Source organism: Ailuropoda melanoleuca, chromosome 13 (assembly GCF_002007445.2).
Source record: "Ailuropoda melanoleuca isolate Jingjing chromosome 13, ASM200744v2, whole genome shotgun sequence".
Classification (NCBI taxonomy): domain Eukaryota; kingdom Metazoa; phylum Chordata; class Mammalia; order Carnivora; family Ursidae; genus Ailuropoda; species Ailuropoda melanoleuca.
This window is the reverse complement of record NC_048230.1, coordinates 23,109,526-23,127,378: the sequence shown is the minus strand read 5'-3', so window position 1 is coordinate 23,127,378 and position 17,853 is coordinate 23,109,526. Positions and strand designations below refer to the sequence as shown.

Here is a 17,853-nt window from a genome sequence, read left to right as displayed (position 1 = left end):
CAGTGGTATACAGTACAAACTAAGCCTCCTTTCTTAGCTCCATAAAAGAGAGAAAGTTACCAGTTTCATATGTATCCTTCCTCAGATGTTTTATGCATTCACAGACATGTATATGTTTATGTATGTACACATGTAGAGTGCGTGTGTGCTCACAAATGATAACATGCTGTATTCATAGGACATAACTTTTTTAACTTACAGTCAAAATTATATCCTAATTATTTTTTAAAAACAAGACATTTAAAACTCAGTTATAGGTCTATCTTGTTATGAAATTTGTAGGTCTGTTTTGTCATGAGTAAATTTTTATTATCAAAATGAATCTGTTTGCTGTAGTTTTGAGTAAAAGATTTTTCTTGCCACAAATTTACATACTTTGGTTACATTCAAATTTTGCTTCTATTTGGTATACTGCTAACAAACACATGCGTGCTTATACCCAGAAATGTGTATTTATATCCATAGATTTGAAAATGCCAATTATATTTAAAATAATTTTTTTCTGAAATGTAGCACTCCATAAGTAATTTCAGCAAGAGTCCTTATTTATACATATATAATGAATTAGTTGCAGCTTAATTAATACAGAATTGTGTTAGATACATTATCTAGAAAAGAGCATTATTTTATAATAATCATGACCAGACACTGTGCTAAACATTTTACATAGAGAATATTGTATAATCTTCAAATGACTAAGAAGTAGGTAATGATTTTAATTTTATAGCTGTGGAGACAGGCTCAGATTGTTGAATAACCATATATTCTCTCCTGTTCTCTCATATATTTTTTGAAGATTTTATTTGTTTGTCAGAGAGAGAGGGAGAGAGTACACAAAGCAGGGGAAGGAGCAGAGAGGCAGGCGCCTCGCTGAGCAAGGAGCCTGATGTGGGATTTGATTCCAGGTCCCTGGGATCATGACCTGAGCCCAAGACAGATACTTAACCAACTGAGCTATCCATGCATTCCCTTAAAAAAAAAAAAAAAGTATATATATATATATGTGTGTGTGTTTTAAAGATTTCATTTGTTTATTTGAGAGAGAGAGAGAGCAAGTGAGCATGAGCCCGCATTGTTGTGGGGAGGGGCAGAAGGAGAAGCAGACTCCCCGTTGACCAGGGAGCCTGATGCAGGGCTCCATCCTGCGACTCTGGGATCATGACCTGAGCTGAGGGCAGACGCCTAACCAACTGAGCCACCCAGGTGCCCCTCCCTAAAATTAATTAATTAATTTTTTTTTTAAAGATTTTATTTATTTATTCGACAGAGATAGAGACAGCCAGTGAGAGAGGGAACACAAGCAGGGGGAGTGGGAGAGGAAGAAGCAGGCTCATAATAGAGGAGCCTGATGTGGGGCTCGATCCTACAACGCCAGGATCACGCCCTGAGCCGAAGACAGACGCCCAACCGCTATGCCACCCAGGCGCCCCTAATTAATTAATTTTTAAAAAATTTATTTATTCATTTGACAGAAGGCACAAGCAAGGGGGCAGTGGTAGACAGGGAGAGGGAGAAGTAGGCTTTCTGCTGAGCAGGGAGCTGAGTGCGGGGCTCAATCCCGGGGACCTGGGTTCATGACCTGAGCTAGAGGCACACACTTAACTGACTGAACCATGCAGGCATCCCTAAAAAATAGTTTTTAAAAATAAATAAAAATAAAAATAATATTTTTAAAAGATTTATTTATTTATTTGACAGAGAGAGTGTGGGGGGAGGGGCGGGGAGAGGAGGAGAGAGAATCCTCAAGCCTAGTCCCAGCTGAGCACAGAGCCCAGCCCTGGGCTCCATTCCAGGACCCTAGATCATTACCTGAGCCATGATCAAGAGTCAGCCACTCAACTGACAGCCACCCAGGCACCCGAAAAATAAAAAATATTTTTAAAAGTTTTTTGGTCGGGGGCGCCTGGGTGGTGCAGTCGTTAAGCGTCTGCCTTTGGCTTGGTGTGATCCCAGGGTCCTGGGATCGAGCCCCACATCAGGCTCCTCCGCTAGGAGCCTGCTTCTTCCTCTCCCACTCCCCCTGTGTGTTCCCTCTCTCGCTGGCTATCTCTCTCTGTCAAATAAATAAATAAAATGTTAAAAAAAAAAAAAAGTTTTTTGGTCAAGCTGCCTGGCTGTCTCAGTTGGTAAAGCTTGTGATTCTTGATCTTAGGTTTGTGGGTTTGAGCTCCACATTGCACGTAGACATTATTTTTAAAAAAAAGAAAGGTTTTTTGGTCAAGGTTAAGTTTGGTCAAGTTTAATTTTATCACTTCTTAATGATATAGTAAAATGTCTATTTATAATGCTTAATTTACATATATGCATCTTAAATAATGTTCTATAAAACATATTGATATGTTAGTATTAGACTAATCTAAACATTAATTTGGAAGTATAGCTTTTTCTTTTCTACTTCTGTGTAGCGTATTTATTCAGACTTTTCATATGTATCTTTAGTATATAAATGGCTTTCCACTCTGAATAATCTAATAGTTCCACAGCAAATAGTATCTTCTTAAATATTTGAGGTAGATCCCTTTTTGAATCTATATACTGTGTTGTAGCTGAAAATTTTATCCCTAGCCATAAGTCCCTATTTATATACCATTAGTAAAGGTGGTATTTTGTTAATATATCTAATATGGGCAGTATTGATGATCTCCATGACACAGTCACTCAGTGTATTGCTTTTTGAAGTAATTCATTCATTCTGCTAATACTTGACTGGGCATATTATGTGCCAAAAACCATTCTAGCATTGGAGGTAGAGGACAAAACCAAGAATCAACATTCCAGACACATATATCTGATTTGGAAAGATAGACAATAACAAATACGTAAAGCTGTGGTAAGTGCTCAGAAATCACAATAAGCGGATGTGGAGTGAGGATTGTTCTTTAAGTTGATGAAGCAGATCTCTAAAGAAGCCATTGACGTAAAATATGTAGATATGTGAGGAAAGAACCTTCTAGGTAGCTGTAGAAACCGTGAGGCTAGAGAATGCCTGCAGAATTTGAGGAACAACAAAGGCACTGGCAGCAGAATACCAGTTGTAGATTCTATATCCTCGATAACATTTTTGTTTTCATTCCTTTTCGATGTGTCCATTCTTGTGGGTATGTGGTATTATGTCATTGTGGTTTAATTTGCATTTGCCTGATCACAAATGATGTTGGGCATTTTTTTGTTTGGCTTTTGGCCATTTTTCTTTGTGAAATATTTTCCTTTGTGAAATTGTTTGAGTATTCTGCCCATATTTTAATAGAATTGTTTTTATTCTAATATGCTTTATTTAATAGAATTCTTTTTATCATAGAGATGTAGAAGGTCTTAGGTATATTCTCTGTAAAATATTTTCTCTTGGTCTGTGGTTTGCCTATTCATTTTCTTTAGTGTCTTTTGATAATCACAAGTTTTAAATATTAATGAACTCTGATCTATCAGGTTTTTTTTTTTCCTTTTATGGTTTGTGCTTTTTTGGTCCTAAGAAATATTTACCAACCTTAAGCAGACCTGGCTTTTCATTCTGAATATTTTGGGACTCCATGAAAGACTTTGATCTCCCTGATTACCCTGGCTGCTGTGCGAAGAATAAATTATAAAGCAAGTGCGGAAGTAGACTAGTTAAGAGGCTACGATAGTGGTCTAGGAGAGAAATAGTGGTACGTTGGACTGGGATTGTAGTGATGGGACATGGAAAGATCCGGAGGTAGAGAGAGATACTGAATTTGCTTATTTGGAATGTGTTATGAGAGACAGTCATGGAGGGAAGCAGTTAGGATGATTCCGTATTTCTGGTTTGAGCCACTGGATAAATAGTGGTGCCATTTACAGAATATACAAAGCTACAGTTGACCAAGGTTATTTTAAAGTCCAGTGTATGTTTGTCAAGTAGTATGTTGTTCAATATAAAGTAATTGGAAGAGTGTCCCATAGTACAAGAGACTTTTTAAAGAAATTCAGATATATGATTATGGAGCACCCGAGGGGCTCAGTCGATTGTCTGACTCTTGGTTTTGGCTCAGGTCATGATCTCCTGGTCGTGGAATCAAGCTCCAAGTTGGGCTCTGTGCTCAGCCCAGAATCTGCTTGATCCTCTTTCTCCCCCTTTGTCCCTCTCCCTGCTCAGGTGCACACACATGCTCTCTCTCTCTCTCAAATAAATAAAAAAAAAAATAATTCAAATATTTGATCACTACCCTCATTTCTAAAGGAGAATTTTAGAGGAAATTTTACTCTTTTTTTTAATACATGTAATAGAGTTGATATGCACATTTGGAAGCATGTGCTAGAATGGAATCTAGCAATACAATACTTGTTTCAATTTAAAAACTGCTATTCTTGGGGCACCTGGCTCACTCGGTGGAGCATGTGACTTTTTTTTTTAAGATTTTATTTATTTAGAGAGAGAGAGAGAGCGTGCATGTGTGCGCAAGCAGGGGGAGAGGGAGAGAGAATCCCAGGTAGAGTCTGTGCTGAACATGGAGTCTGATGCAGGGCTCGAGGCAGGGCTCAGTCTCACAACCCCGAGATCATAACCTGAGCCAAAATCGAAAATTAGGCACTTAACAGACTGAGCCCACCAGGCACCCCACATGTGACTCTGGATCTCAGGGTCCTGAGTTCAAGCCCTACATTGGGCATGGAGCCTACTTAAAAAAAATAAAATTAAAAAAAAGCTGGGGCGCTTATGTTGTTCAGTTGGTTAAGCATCTGCCTTCAGTTCAAGTCATGATCTTAGGGTCCTGGGATTGGGCCCTGCACTGGGCTCTCTGCTCAGCAGGGAGTCTGCTTCTCTCTCTCTCACTCTGCCTCTGTGCTCTCTCTCAAATAAATAAAATCTTTAAAAAAATTTTTTTTAAAACTGCTATTCTTTTGTTGTTTTTTTTTTATCTTCATTACCAATTTGAAGCCTTTTTGTGCATTTATAAAACAAGTTAGTTTTACTAATCTTTTATGGAGATGGTCTTTGATTATAGGCCATAATGCTATTTTATATCTTTGTCAGAAAAGTACATTCTTAAGCATTAAGATGATTCTTGGCTTCCCTGTAGGCTTAAGTATGATTCTATATGTGGGAATCAAGTTGAAGCAAATCTTGAGTTCTTGCCAACAAAAGTCATTGTTTCAGTAGTGATTTCATCAGTATTGTATATATGCCAAGTTGTGAGTTTCTTTTCAAATTTATAGGAGCTAGTTCATGGTAGTACAAAGAATTTTGGAATAGGAAGGGAACTGAATTCTAGTCCAGCTATGTGAACTTAGGCAAGTCATTAACTTTATATATCTCATTTCTTCATCTGTATAATGAGGAATAATTGATTAAAGTTCCTTTAAAATCTGAAATTATAGTTTCTTATTGGTTTTGTAAAGATTTAGCTTTATAAAGATGTTTGAACCATAATGGTATTAGAAACATTGAAAATTCAATCTTAGGATGATTCATAAAAGGAAATGAATTGTGGACATCTTGCCTCTCATAGAACGTTATTAAATCTGAATCACTGTTACCCATATCAAATTTAAGTCCATGACGAATAAAGCTACCTTTCTCTCTTAATAACAGTTTCATTGAGATACAATTCACATACCATACAATTCATTCATTTAAAGTGTACAATTCGGGGGGCACCTGGGTGGCTCAGTTGGTTAAGTGTCTGCCTTTAGCTCAGGTCGTGATCTCAGGGTCCTAGGATCAATCCTTGTGTTGGGCTCCCTACTCAGCAGGGAGTCTGCTTCCCCTCTGCCCCTCCCCCCACTCATGCTCACACACACTCTCTCTCTCAAATAAATAAATCTTTTTTAAAAAGTGTACAATTAAGGGCGCCTGCATGGCTTAGTTGGTTAGCGTCCAACTCTGTGGTTTCAGCTCAGGTTATGATCTCGGGGTCATGAGATCGAGCCCCAAGTTGGGCTCTCTGCTTAGCCCGCAGAGTCTGCTTGAGATTCTCTCCCTCTCCCACTGTTGTGCACGCCCGCACACATGTGCTCTTTGTCTCTCTCTCTAAAATAAATCTTAAAAAAAAAAATAAAGTGTACCATTCAGTGGTGTCTAGTATATTCAGAGTTGTGTAGCCATTACCAGAATCCGTTTTAAACATTTGCATTACCCCATAAAAAAAGTACTTTTCTCCTTGAACTTCCAGCCCTAGGCAACCACTAGTCTACTTTTTGTCTCTATAGATTTGCCTATTCTGAACATTTCTTATAAATATGTGGCCTTTTGTGTCTGGTTTCTTTCACTTAATATAATATTTTCAAGGTTTATCCCTATTGTGGTATATATCGATGCTTTATTTCTTTTTGTTGTCAAACAGTATTCCATTGTATACCACATTTTATCTATTCATCATTTGATGGACATTTGGGTTGTTTCCACTTTTTGGCTGTTATGAATGCTCCTACGAACATTTGTGTATACATTTTTGTGTGGACATACATTTTTGTTTCTCTTGGACATATTTATATATCCCCACCAGGAGTGGGAGTGGGATTTCTGGGTCCTCTGGTAATTCTATTTAATAATCATTTGAGGAACTTCCCAGGCTGTTTTCCTAAGTGGCCGTACAGTTCAACATTCCTACCAGCCATGTATGAGGGTTCCAATTTCTTTACATCCTCCCTTACACTTAGCATTGTCTTTTTGATTATAGTCGTCCTAGTGGGTATGAAGTGGTGTCTCATTGTGGTTTGATTTGCATTTCCCCGATGGTTAAGGATGTTGAGCTTCTATTCTTGCGCTTATTAAGGCTGGCTCTTTCCCTAAAGTGTCAGCTGAGCATTCTGAAATATCAAATAAGCAATGTCTTCTCACTCCTGCTGGAGAGTAAATAAAAGCCTAATTTAATCCACACATCTGTTTTCACCTTTATTTCTGTAAAATGTAACAACGAAGAATTTAATTGGAAGTAAGTATGACCTGTATTTTAGTTGGAATTGTTACCTGTGTTTGGTTGGGGGACAGAACTTTCATTGATATATCTTTAACACTGAAATTTTGGCAATTTGCTCAATCTTTCAAATGTTCATGAGTAAAACTGCAACATAGAAAACAGTATCTTAGTCACACAAAGATGGGAATGAATTACGTCTGGAAGTCTGGCAGAAAACCTTTTCACATTTATGGTAGCCCTATTTCCCTTGTATCGTAAAAGTTTTGTGGGGGAAAAAAGTTTTGTGAATTAATACAGGATGTATAATTGTGTTTCAGGAGCATATTTAACTTAGGATGTGAACTAAAATGGGTTAGTTTGAAATGACACTTTTGTTAATAGAAACTTAATTTATTAAATTAAGAATATTTAGTTTTAGGGGCACCTAGCTGGCTTAGTTGGTAGAATGTGTGACTCTTGATCTCAGGGTCTTGAGTTCAAGCCCCACTTTGGGCTTGGAGCTTACTTAAAAAGCAGTTGGGGGGGAGGGCACCTGGGTGGCTCAGTCAGTTAAGCATCTGCCTTCAGATCAGGTCCTGGGATGGAGCCCCACACCAGGTTCCCTGCTCAGTGGAGATCGTGGTTCTCTGTCTCCATCTGCTGCTCCCCCTGCTTGTGCTCTCTCCCTCTCTCTCTCTGTCAAATAAATAAAATCTTAAAAAAAAAAAAAAGAATATTTAGTTTTAGTAGAGATTTTGCTCTTAAAAATGTTAATTGCTGCAGTCTGGATTTTGTCTTAGTCCAGTCAGATTTGTGAAGTAATGTTTTTTTAATTTCCATTCCAGAAATACATGCTACAGGATTTAACTATCAGAATGAAGATGAAAAGGTCACCTTGTCTTTTCCTAGTACTCTCCAAACAGGTAAGAGTCATGGCTTTTGTAAAATCCCATGATGAATACTGACATCTTATTTCTTCCAAAGAAATTTGTTGTATGCCATTTTAAGACAGAGCTTTTGAAAGAGGTTCATTGCAGCTTTTGGGCCACCAGGAAAAAAGAAGACCAAAACTAATGATCATTCTATCCTAGAACATAATGCATTGTTTTTCACCTTTTCAGTCTCAGCTTTTTAAAAATATAGTTACCCAGCTCCATCTTCCAGTAATTGAGTCCACATCTCTGAGATGAATGCCCCACAGTTGATTTTGATGTATAAAACTATAGTGAGGGCATGGAAGGAAAGATTTGTTGATGTAATACTTTTATTAGGTAGGGGCACCTGGGTTGGCTCAGTTTTTTGTGTCCACTCTTGATCTCAGCTCAGGTCTTGATCTCAGGGTCGTGAGTTTTCAAGCCCAGCCCTGGGCTCCACACTGTGTGTGTTGCCTACTTAAAAAAATAATAATAATGATAATAATCCAGATTCTATTATTAGGTATAAAAGCACAAAGGAAAATGAAGACTTTCTGGCTTAATGTAGAATAAGAAATTGTATACAAATCAATTGTTAAAGCACTAAGACTTTGATTAATGATCAGTTGAAAAGCAACAAGTGGAGTGCACTTGTCATGATGAACACGGGGTGATGTATCGAAGTGTTGAATCACTGCATTGTGCACCTGAAACTAATATAACACTGTGTGTTAACTAACTGGAATTAAAATAAGTAGTTGAAAAAAAAGTAACAGGTAATTTGTATGAAAGGAAATGCAAATGACTAAAACATGTGAAAAGATCATTTGGCTTCCTAGTAATGAGAAATGTGAGAACAGCAGTTACGGATATACCAGTTTTTGCCTGTGTTGTAAGCTAAAGTTAAAAGAATTCTCAGTGACTACTTTGATATTACTGGTAGGAATGTAAATCCATGCAATGCCTTTGGAAGGCAGTCTGGCAGTATGTATCAAAAGCCTAAACATATTCATATCTTTTGACCCAGCAATTTTGGTAATAGGAATATATCCTAAAGAAAAATCATAAATGCAGAAAATGCTTTATGCCTAGAAATGTCTATTGAGACATTACTTAAGGTAGTAAAAAATTAGAATGGATGTATTTGTCCAACACTAAGGGAGTAATTATGACATCAGTATGGTGGAATATATATAGCAATTAAAAGTGAGCTTTATGAATTCTTAACGCTGTGAAGTGCTTATTATAATGTAAAATTGAAAAGCAGAATACAAAATTACATATACAGAGTGATGAGTCATATCTCTAAATTGATATAAATAAAATGATATGTCTGGTTTTTGACATAATTGAATATACCTTATTCTTATTTATACCTTAATATAACAGTTTTAGAAATATTTTATTTTATTTTATTTTTTTAAAGATTTTATTTATTTATGTGACAGAGATAGACAGCCAGCGAGAGAGGGAACACAGCAGGGGAGCGGGAGAGGAAGAAGCAGGCTCCCAGCGGAGGAGCCTGATGTGGGGCTCGATCCCATAACGTGGGGATCACGCCCTGAGCCGAAGGCAGACGCTTAACACCTGCGCTACCCAGGCGCCCCTAGAAAAATTTTAAATTGGAGTTTTATCGTTTATTTTAGTTCTCTTTCATTTTGCCTTCTTTGAACTAGGATTTCTTGTATGAAATTATTATAAAAATAAATGTTTTTCCATGAACATGTATTAAAAGATACCAAAGAATATAACATAACAATTTAGATTTCTGTTTTTCTGACCCCTTCTACTTCCATTGTCTTGTGAACCCTTCCAGAAATATTTTATGTATATATAAGTATACCCATACATTTTAATCCGCAAGTGGGATCAAAAATCTCAGTGGCTTGGGGCGCCAGGGTGGCGCAGTTGTTAAGCGTCTGCCTTCGGCTCAGGGCGTGATCCCCGCGTTCTGGGATCGAGCCCCACATCAGGCTTCTCTGCTAGGAGCCTGCTTCTTCCTCTCCCACTCCCCCTGCTTGTGTTCCCTCTCTCGCTGGCTGTCTCTCTCTGTTAAATAAATAAAATCTTAAAAACAAAAAAAAACCTCAGTGGCTTACAGCAAATATTTCCTGCTCACACCCGGCCCTGAGGACTCCAGCAGCCATATCTCCACCTTTGCTTAAAAGCTCTGCTTAGCTCACAAGTCTTCTCATTCCAGGAGCTGTAGTGAGCAGCTACTGTCTGTAGCATGCTGTCCTCTCCCATGGCAGAGGGCAGAAGCTCAGGGATGGGGACAGAGACAAATCACAAAGATACATTTAAGGCTTCTGCATGGTTGGTGGTATACTTGATGTCCATTCACATTTCATTGGCCAAAGTAAATTGCATGGCCAAGCCCAGAGTCACTAGGGCAATTAACAGAGATTTGAGTGAACTTCTACCATGAAAGATAGAGTAAAAAAAGCCAAACAATAATAGAAATATAGGAGCTTGTTTAAAGCAAAGACAAATGAAAAGAAAGTCTCAAAAAAAAAAACCCCACAAAACAAATTAATATTCTTAGAAATACTGTTAATATCACACTCATTAAACAAGAACAGGACGGGGGAGCCTTGGTGACTCAGTCAGTTAAGCGTCCAACTCTTGATTTCTGCTCAGGTCATGATCTCAGGGTCATGAGATGGAGCCCAACATGGGCTCCACACTTAAGATTCTCTCCCTCACCCTTTGCCCCTCCCCCCACCACTTGTGTGCACTCTCTCTCTCAAAAAAAACAAAAACAAGAATAGGACAGAACATTATCAAACAGAAAGAATTAGAGCAAGAAAACTTTTGCTTTACAGTAGAAATAAATTCTATTTAATAAATTTCTATTACAATACAACAGAAATAAAAAACCGAATAGGAGTTTTGGAAGATGAAAAAGAGGAATCTTTTTTTTTTTTTTAAAGATTTTATTTATTTATTCGACAGAGATAGAGACAGCCAGCGAGAGAGGGAACACAAGCAGGGGGAGTGGGAGAGGAAGAAGCAGGCTCATAGCCGAAGAGCCTGATATGGGGCTCGATCCCATAACGCCGGGATCACGCCCTGAGCCGAAGGCAGACGCTTAACCGCTGTGCCACCCAGGCGCCCCGAAAAAGAGGAATCTTACACATCGTAGGAAAATTTGAGGACCAGTCTAGCAGACAGCATCCGTCTAGTAAAAGAAAGGACAGAGAAAATGAGAAGAGAAAATTATTAAAGATACAAAAGAACATTTCTTTGAACTGAGGTGATCGGAACCTTTAGTTTGAAAAGGTGCACCACTAAAAAAAAAAGAGAAAGAAAAGAAAGGTAAGAAAGTAAAAAAAAGAAAAGGTACACACCACTGAGAGGAACTAACTCAATAAATGTAAAAAATCCCGTACCAAAGCAAATTTTAGAACTTTCAGGGATAAAAGGAGGCTCTCGAGAGGCGCCTGGGTGGCTCAGTTGGTTAAGCATCTGACTCTTAATTTCATCTCGGGTCATGATCTCAGGGTCATGGGATTGAGCCCAGTGTCGGGCTCCACACTCAGTGTGGAGTCTGCTTGGGATTCTCTCTCTCCTCCCTCTGTCCCTATCCCTGCTCAGACTTGCTCTTGGATGAATGAATGAATAAAGTGAGGCTCTCAAAGAGTTTTTTCTCAAGGGCAGGGGGTTGGGAGGAAAGAGGGGAAGCTAGCAGGTTGTCTTCAAAGTTCAGGGATCAGAATAGCAAGAGAGTAGACTGGGGGTAGGGGGTGGGGAAAATGAGTGAAAGGGAGTGGAGATACAGGCTTCCAGTTATGGAGTGAGTAAACCAGGGATTAGAGGTACAGCATAAGGAACACAGTGGTATTGTAATAGTGTAACAGGTGGTATCTACACTTATGTTGAGCATAGAAAGGGTATAGAGTTGTCAAATCACTATGTTGTACCCCTGAAACTAATGTCACACCGTCTATCAACAATACTTGAATGAATTTTAAAAAAAGGAATAGCGGTAGACTAACCATCAGGAACAATGGAAACTAGACTCTAATGAAGCCATTCCTTCAAAATTCTGAGTTTATATGATTTTCAGCCTAGAATTCTATGCTTAGCCAAATTGTGAATTTAAAGAGGAGGTAAAATAAGGATATTTTCAGATTCGCAAGGTCACAGAAAATTTACTTCTTTGTAAAAGATGTAGGAGTGCGAGATGTCGTTTGGCTAAAACTTCACTTTCTATAGTAAGAAGAAAATAATGTGTGAAATTGAAAAATGAAGAAATAGCTATATAAGCAAGGTATTTAGAAATCACAGAGTTGCTACTGGGGCCATTGTAGGGAGTAAGGTAGCTTTGGGCAGGGGCCTGCAGCTTATATATAAGCCTATATTACTTTATGAGTTTTAAAGTATGAACTATTACTTTGATAGAAATAAGGTAAATATTTTAAAAAATTTAAAATATGGCTCATTACAGACCATATTCTATGATCATACTGTGCGAATATTAAATTCAGTTGCAAAAGAGAAACAAAAAAATCCCTTCTCATATATTTGGAAAAATTACACCTCTGAAAATTAATGTCAAAAAAGATTTGTTATGGAAATTATAAAATATTTAGAACTGAATAATGAAGTTATTACATAACATGTAGGATGCAAGTAAGACATTATTACTCAGCACTTTTCGTTAAGAAAGACTGAAAATTAATTTTAGCTAAGCATCAGGATCAAAGTTAGACAAGAATGGGTAAGTTGAAAAAAGCAGAGGAGAGAAGTAAAGATTTAAGAGCAGAAATTAACTAAAAAATGGAGAGAAGCAAAAATATTTTAAAACAGGTTTTTAAAATCATCCCAGAAGATACATAAACCTAGTGTTTGTGTGTGAAGATAATAGATTCAATCGTTCAGCATTAGGAAATAGGACAACATTATTTATTAAGTCAAGAATTTCAAGATACTAGATTTATCAAAAGAAGCTAGGATGTATTTGCTAGAATTGAGCAGGTAAGAATAAATAGAAACTCCTAGAAGGTGCATGTGTGTTATATGTATACATGTATACATGTGTATGTATATATGTGTGCAGGTATAATACATGTGTGTTTCTGGTGAATGCTTAATTTGTGCTAGGTACTCTTTTATGTGCATCACAAATACTAATTTATTTGAGATAGTTTCTGCTCCCTGTACTTTATAGATAAACTAAGGCACAAAGATGGTCTAATTAAATAACTTGCCCGAGGTCAATAGGTATTAGGTGGCAGAGCCTAGATTTCAAACCCAAGCAGTTTAATCCAAAAGTCTATACTTCTAACCACCATATTGTGCTTTTTATTTTTTTTATTAAATATTATAAAAATATAATACATGGTTTAAAATACAAATGATACATAATGGAAATGTGTTTGCCATCCTAGCCCTTTCTTCCTCTCTCAGCTCTTCTCAGAAGCAACGAGTTTCCTATGTATCCTTTTAAAACTATTCAATGGTTTTGTAAGCATTTCTGTATATACTGTTTAAGAACACAGGAACTAGCATGCCATGTATCATATTTTGCACCCTTCTTTCCCCCTTGTGTGTGTGTGTGTCTGTGTGTGTGTGTAAATAAAAGAGATCAGGGGCACCTGAGTGGCTCAGTTGGTTGAGCATCTTACTCTTGGTTTCCACTCAGGCCATGATCTCTAGGTTGTGGGATCAAGCCCCACCTTGGGCTCCGTGCTCAGTGGGGAGTTTGCTTGCTATTCTCTCCCTGTGTCCCTCCCCCCCACTCTCTCTCAGTCTCTCTAAAATAAGTAAATACATCTTTTTTAAAACTGGGTCAGTTATCAGTATATAAGAGCTTTGTCCTTCTTGATAAGGACTATTTACAGCAGACATTGTAAATCGTGACGTCATTTCTAATAAAAGCAGGGACAGGTCAGAGAAAGTTATGACCTTTTGTATACTATAATTCAACAGAGTTTTGGAGGTTTTTAGTTAATATATCAGTATAAATAAATAACTGATATAAATATTAGAATTAGAAGTTATCTTATTTGAGGGGCACCTGGGTGGCTGAGTCATTTGGGCTCTTGATTTCGGCTCAGGTCATGATCCTGGGGTCGTGAAATGGAGCCCTGAATTGGGCTCCATGCTCAGCTCGGAGTCTGCTTGTCCCTCTCCCCCTGCTCATCCTCTTTCTGATGCTCACTCATTCACTGTCTCTCAAATAAATAAATAAGTAAAGTCTTTCTTTAAAAAAGAACTTATCGTATTTGAGATAAGACTAATATTGATTATTGAACATCTATAAATAACTGTTTGAAAATTGTTGGCTTTCACATTTTCCCAAGATTCTCTGGAGCACAATTACCCAGTCATTCTTTGCTTTAAAAATGACGTCCTTATTTTTTCAAGTTTTAGTAGGTTGTACAAGCGTTCTATCTTATAAGGGAATAAATATGGAGCATATATTGAAAAGACATTAGTAACCTTTGTGTTTAGCCTCATCAGACTTAACAGTCGTGCCAGCTATTTCATAGCTAAGCAGAAGATTTTCTTTTCTGAAGTTGGCACATTCTAGAATAGTGGTTAAATTACCATGATCGTTGTAAGCTGAGGACAACTTCAGAATCATCTGTTAAGGATCCTACAGAGTGGTGTTTATTTGGAGAAACACTAGGTGATATTGACATTTCTAAGAGTGAAAAACCTGATCACAGGAAATGGTGACACAAAGGCAGAGACCTTTACGCCTTTTTTACACAAATTAATATGTCTTTAATTTTTTTAGCATTTAGTAGGCTCATTAAATTTGTATTGAAGTATTTCAAGATCTGCTTCAGGTTTTACAGCAATTTATACTCTCCTAAGCTTTAAAGAAAGAAAGTTTTTGGTAGAAGTTGCAATTTTCCAGTTGTTTAATTTATAAGTGAGCTTATTGTATGTTTTAAAAGGTTTATCATCCCAAGCAGATAAATATTGCATACAATGGATATTGAAATAAGGTGTCTAATGTGAGGAAGCACTGTAAATTATTTGGGCAAACAGGTGTAAAATTAGACAATCTGGCAATCAGTTCTTCAGTATGGTGTAAATTTGATAAGTTGACATTTACTAAATCTTTTTTCTCCTGTTTTTGCCCTATAATTCTACTATATTAATAGTAAATATTTTGTAATTAGTATTGTATAATATAACACTAGTTAAATATATTAATGATTTTTTTAAAACTTTAACTTGTGTTTTGTTTGAATTTCAGGTAATAACCTTTTCCAATACTTTGTATTTTGTTTAGTATGTCACTTTTTTGGAAGTGGCCACTATCAATCAGTATCTTGTTATGGTTTGATGGCCTTGGAGATTTAAAACCGAGTAAAAGTGTAAGCAGCCTTTCTTATTTAGTTATGAGTTTTAAATCATTTTATTCCATATAGGAAAAGGCAAAAGTAGATTCCCCATGGAATGTGAGTTGTGTAAAAGAAATCTTAACATGTTAGTTGCCTTAGTGAAAACGGACTGGCCAGTTGCATTTATGGAATTGCAACATAAAATTCCATCAGACACTTCTCTTTAAAGGTAGTGGGTTTTTTACAATCTACTAGATACTCCTTGTAAACTTTATTAATGTGAATATATCTGCTTTTTTAAGGATTAGTGAATTCCTAACGAAAATAGGGAGAAATTTTATATTCTAGTTAAATTCTTTAGTATTAATCATTTTCACATTCTTTTACTGTATTCTTATTTACTGTTCCAGGAATCTATCATTCTCTTTAAGAAAGTATTCGTTGTCCCCTTCAAACAGAATATCTGTAAAAAATAAGATTCACAAACATTTATTCAAATGAGCTTCAGTTTTTTTGTTTTGTTTTTCCCCGTCATGATTACATTAAGAATATGGCCCTTTTGGGTGCCTGGCTGGCTCAGTCAGTAGAGCATGCAACTCTTGATCTCAGGGTTCTGAGTTCAGGCCCTACATAAGGCACATTAAAAAAAAAGAAAAAGAATATGGCACTTTCTTTACTGATGATGACTTCGCTACAGAGGTCTGAAATTTTCTCTTGAAATTACTTTCAGAACCAGTTTGAAGCACATATGAAAATCAGTTTAATTACTTAATTGACATACTTAATAGACAACAGCATTTTGTCTAGAAACAATTTGCAGTTTGTCTATTCACTTTTTCTGTAGACTTGGACTCCTCATGACTTTTGGCCCTTTTCAAAAAAGTCAATTCAGTTTTGGAAGGTGAAGATCTGACAGAACATCCAAAAGGATATGTCAGAAAAAGAGAGAGTTAAGAACATTTTGAACAATGTTAGTGTCATTGCTCTATGGCATTCCAAAATGACAGTTTAAAACAGTATATAAAAGTTTTGGAATGATTGCCTAATTACTTTATAGTCATACTATGTCTTTGATTTGTTAGATTCCCATGCTCTAGTTCCTGTTATAAATAGGCACTTTAAAAGGATCAATTACAAGTCAACATTCTTCTGGCTGGTGTTTTGGGGGGATTTAATTTGTAAAATGTAGTATGGGATTATTGTTTTGTCATGCATCTGAATTTAGTAGATGATTAATAGTTATAATTTTTTTCTGTTATGAAAGAAGGTATATATACTCACAAAACTCCCATTTTGGTTTTGCCCTCATACAACAATAGAATATATATTCAGGTTGCATTTTTATTTGCATTTAGTAATTATTGAGTCAATGTGTTTCTTTAATATTATCATTTCAAATGATTGAGGTGACTGTAAGAGTTTTTTTATGCCCGTTTGCCAGCCAAATCATTGATCTTCCCTATATAGTTCCTTTGAAAAGTATGGAATCAGTGTTCCATTTGGATTGAACAGATAGGGTTTTGTCTTAATGATAGAGTAATTGGCATGAAGTCCTCTAAATGGACCAGTTTGTATGGCATTAGCAGAGAACATGAATTTTGGATTAAACAGGCCTAAATTTTTTATCTCGTTCTTGCTACTTACTAATCGTGTGACCTCAAGCAAGTTATTTAACTTTTCAGCCTCAGTTTCCTCATCTGAAAAAATGGAGACTATACCTACTTCCAAGTTTCTAAATATTTTTAAAGTGCCATGCACAGTAGCATGTCATACATTTAATAATATATGTTCATTTCCTTTCCTGTTTTTATCTTTATGTATTGGTGATTAGAGATTAAGTTAATAAAGTTAAAGATTACGTTCTAAGCAGTCACCCTAAATATGATGTTTCGGTTTACTTTAGGATTACTTTGCCATTTACTTTAGTAAATACTATATTCTCTCCATTACCAGAAGTGTTTGAGAAAGGAAAGAATGATTTGAACATTGTAAATAGTCAACTAAGTTAGTGTCTTAAGGATATATTTTTGATAACTTATACTTAATATCTGTATTAAAGTGGTTTTCATTCATCTTCAATCACAGGTACAGGAACCTTAAAGATAGATTTTGTTGGAGAGCTGAATGACAAAATGAAAGGTTTCTATAGAAGTAAATATACTACCCCTTCTGGAGAGGTGCGCTATGCTGCTGTCACACAGTTTGAGGTATGGTATTCTTCTCTAAAATGTTATGATCTTAAAGTCGATATTCTGACAAAGTTGTGCCATTGTTTGCATGATTATTTCAGGCTAGAGGCCTTTGGCCATAATTATATTCATGATTTTGGAATTTTTATTTTATATTCAGCCAGTTATCTCCATTATAGAAGGAGAGAATTAGAGATTGGGCTGGAGAATTGGATACACACACACACACACACACACACACACATAAAACAGCATTACTACATCCTAGGAAAAGCCACAGAAATCAAATACTAAGAAGGTAATTTTAATTAAAAAAGGAACATAGTATAGAAGCAATTCAGGTATTGAAATTCTGTTACATATGTATGGGTGGCTCAGTCCGTCAAGCATCTGCCTTTGGCTTAGGTCATGATCCCGGGGTCCTGGGACTGAGCCCGCATCTGGCTCCCTGCTCAGTGAAGAGTCTGCTTCTCCCTCTCCCTCCGCTCCTCCTCCTGCTCGTGCTCTCTCTCTCTCGCTCTCTGTCTAATAAATAAAAATCTTTAAAAATATATATGTTATTCTAAATTATTCTAATACTATATATTGTTAA

At 36.6% G+C, this 17,853-nt stretch overlaps 1 protein-coding gene across 1 annotated transcript in view; it reads left to right on the top strand.

Moving 5' to 3' along the window:
* The window catches only part of NPEPPS (aminopeptidase puromycin sensitive), an 81,495-nt gene that overhangs the window by 33,110 nt on the left and 30,532 nt on the right, over positions 1–17,853 (top strand). The window contains exons 2-3 of the mRNA XM_034639933.1: positions 7,700–7,777; positions 17,158–17,279. Of these exons, the coding sequence (XP_034495824.1) occupies positions 7,700–7,777; positions 17,158–17,279 (200 nt within the window). The remainder of the gene's footprint in view (positions 1–7,699; positions 7,778–17,157; positions 17,280–17,853) is intronic.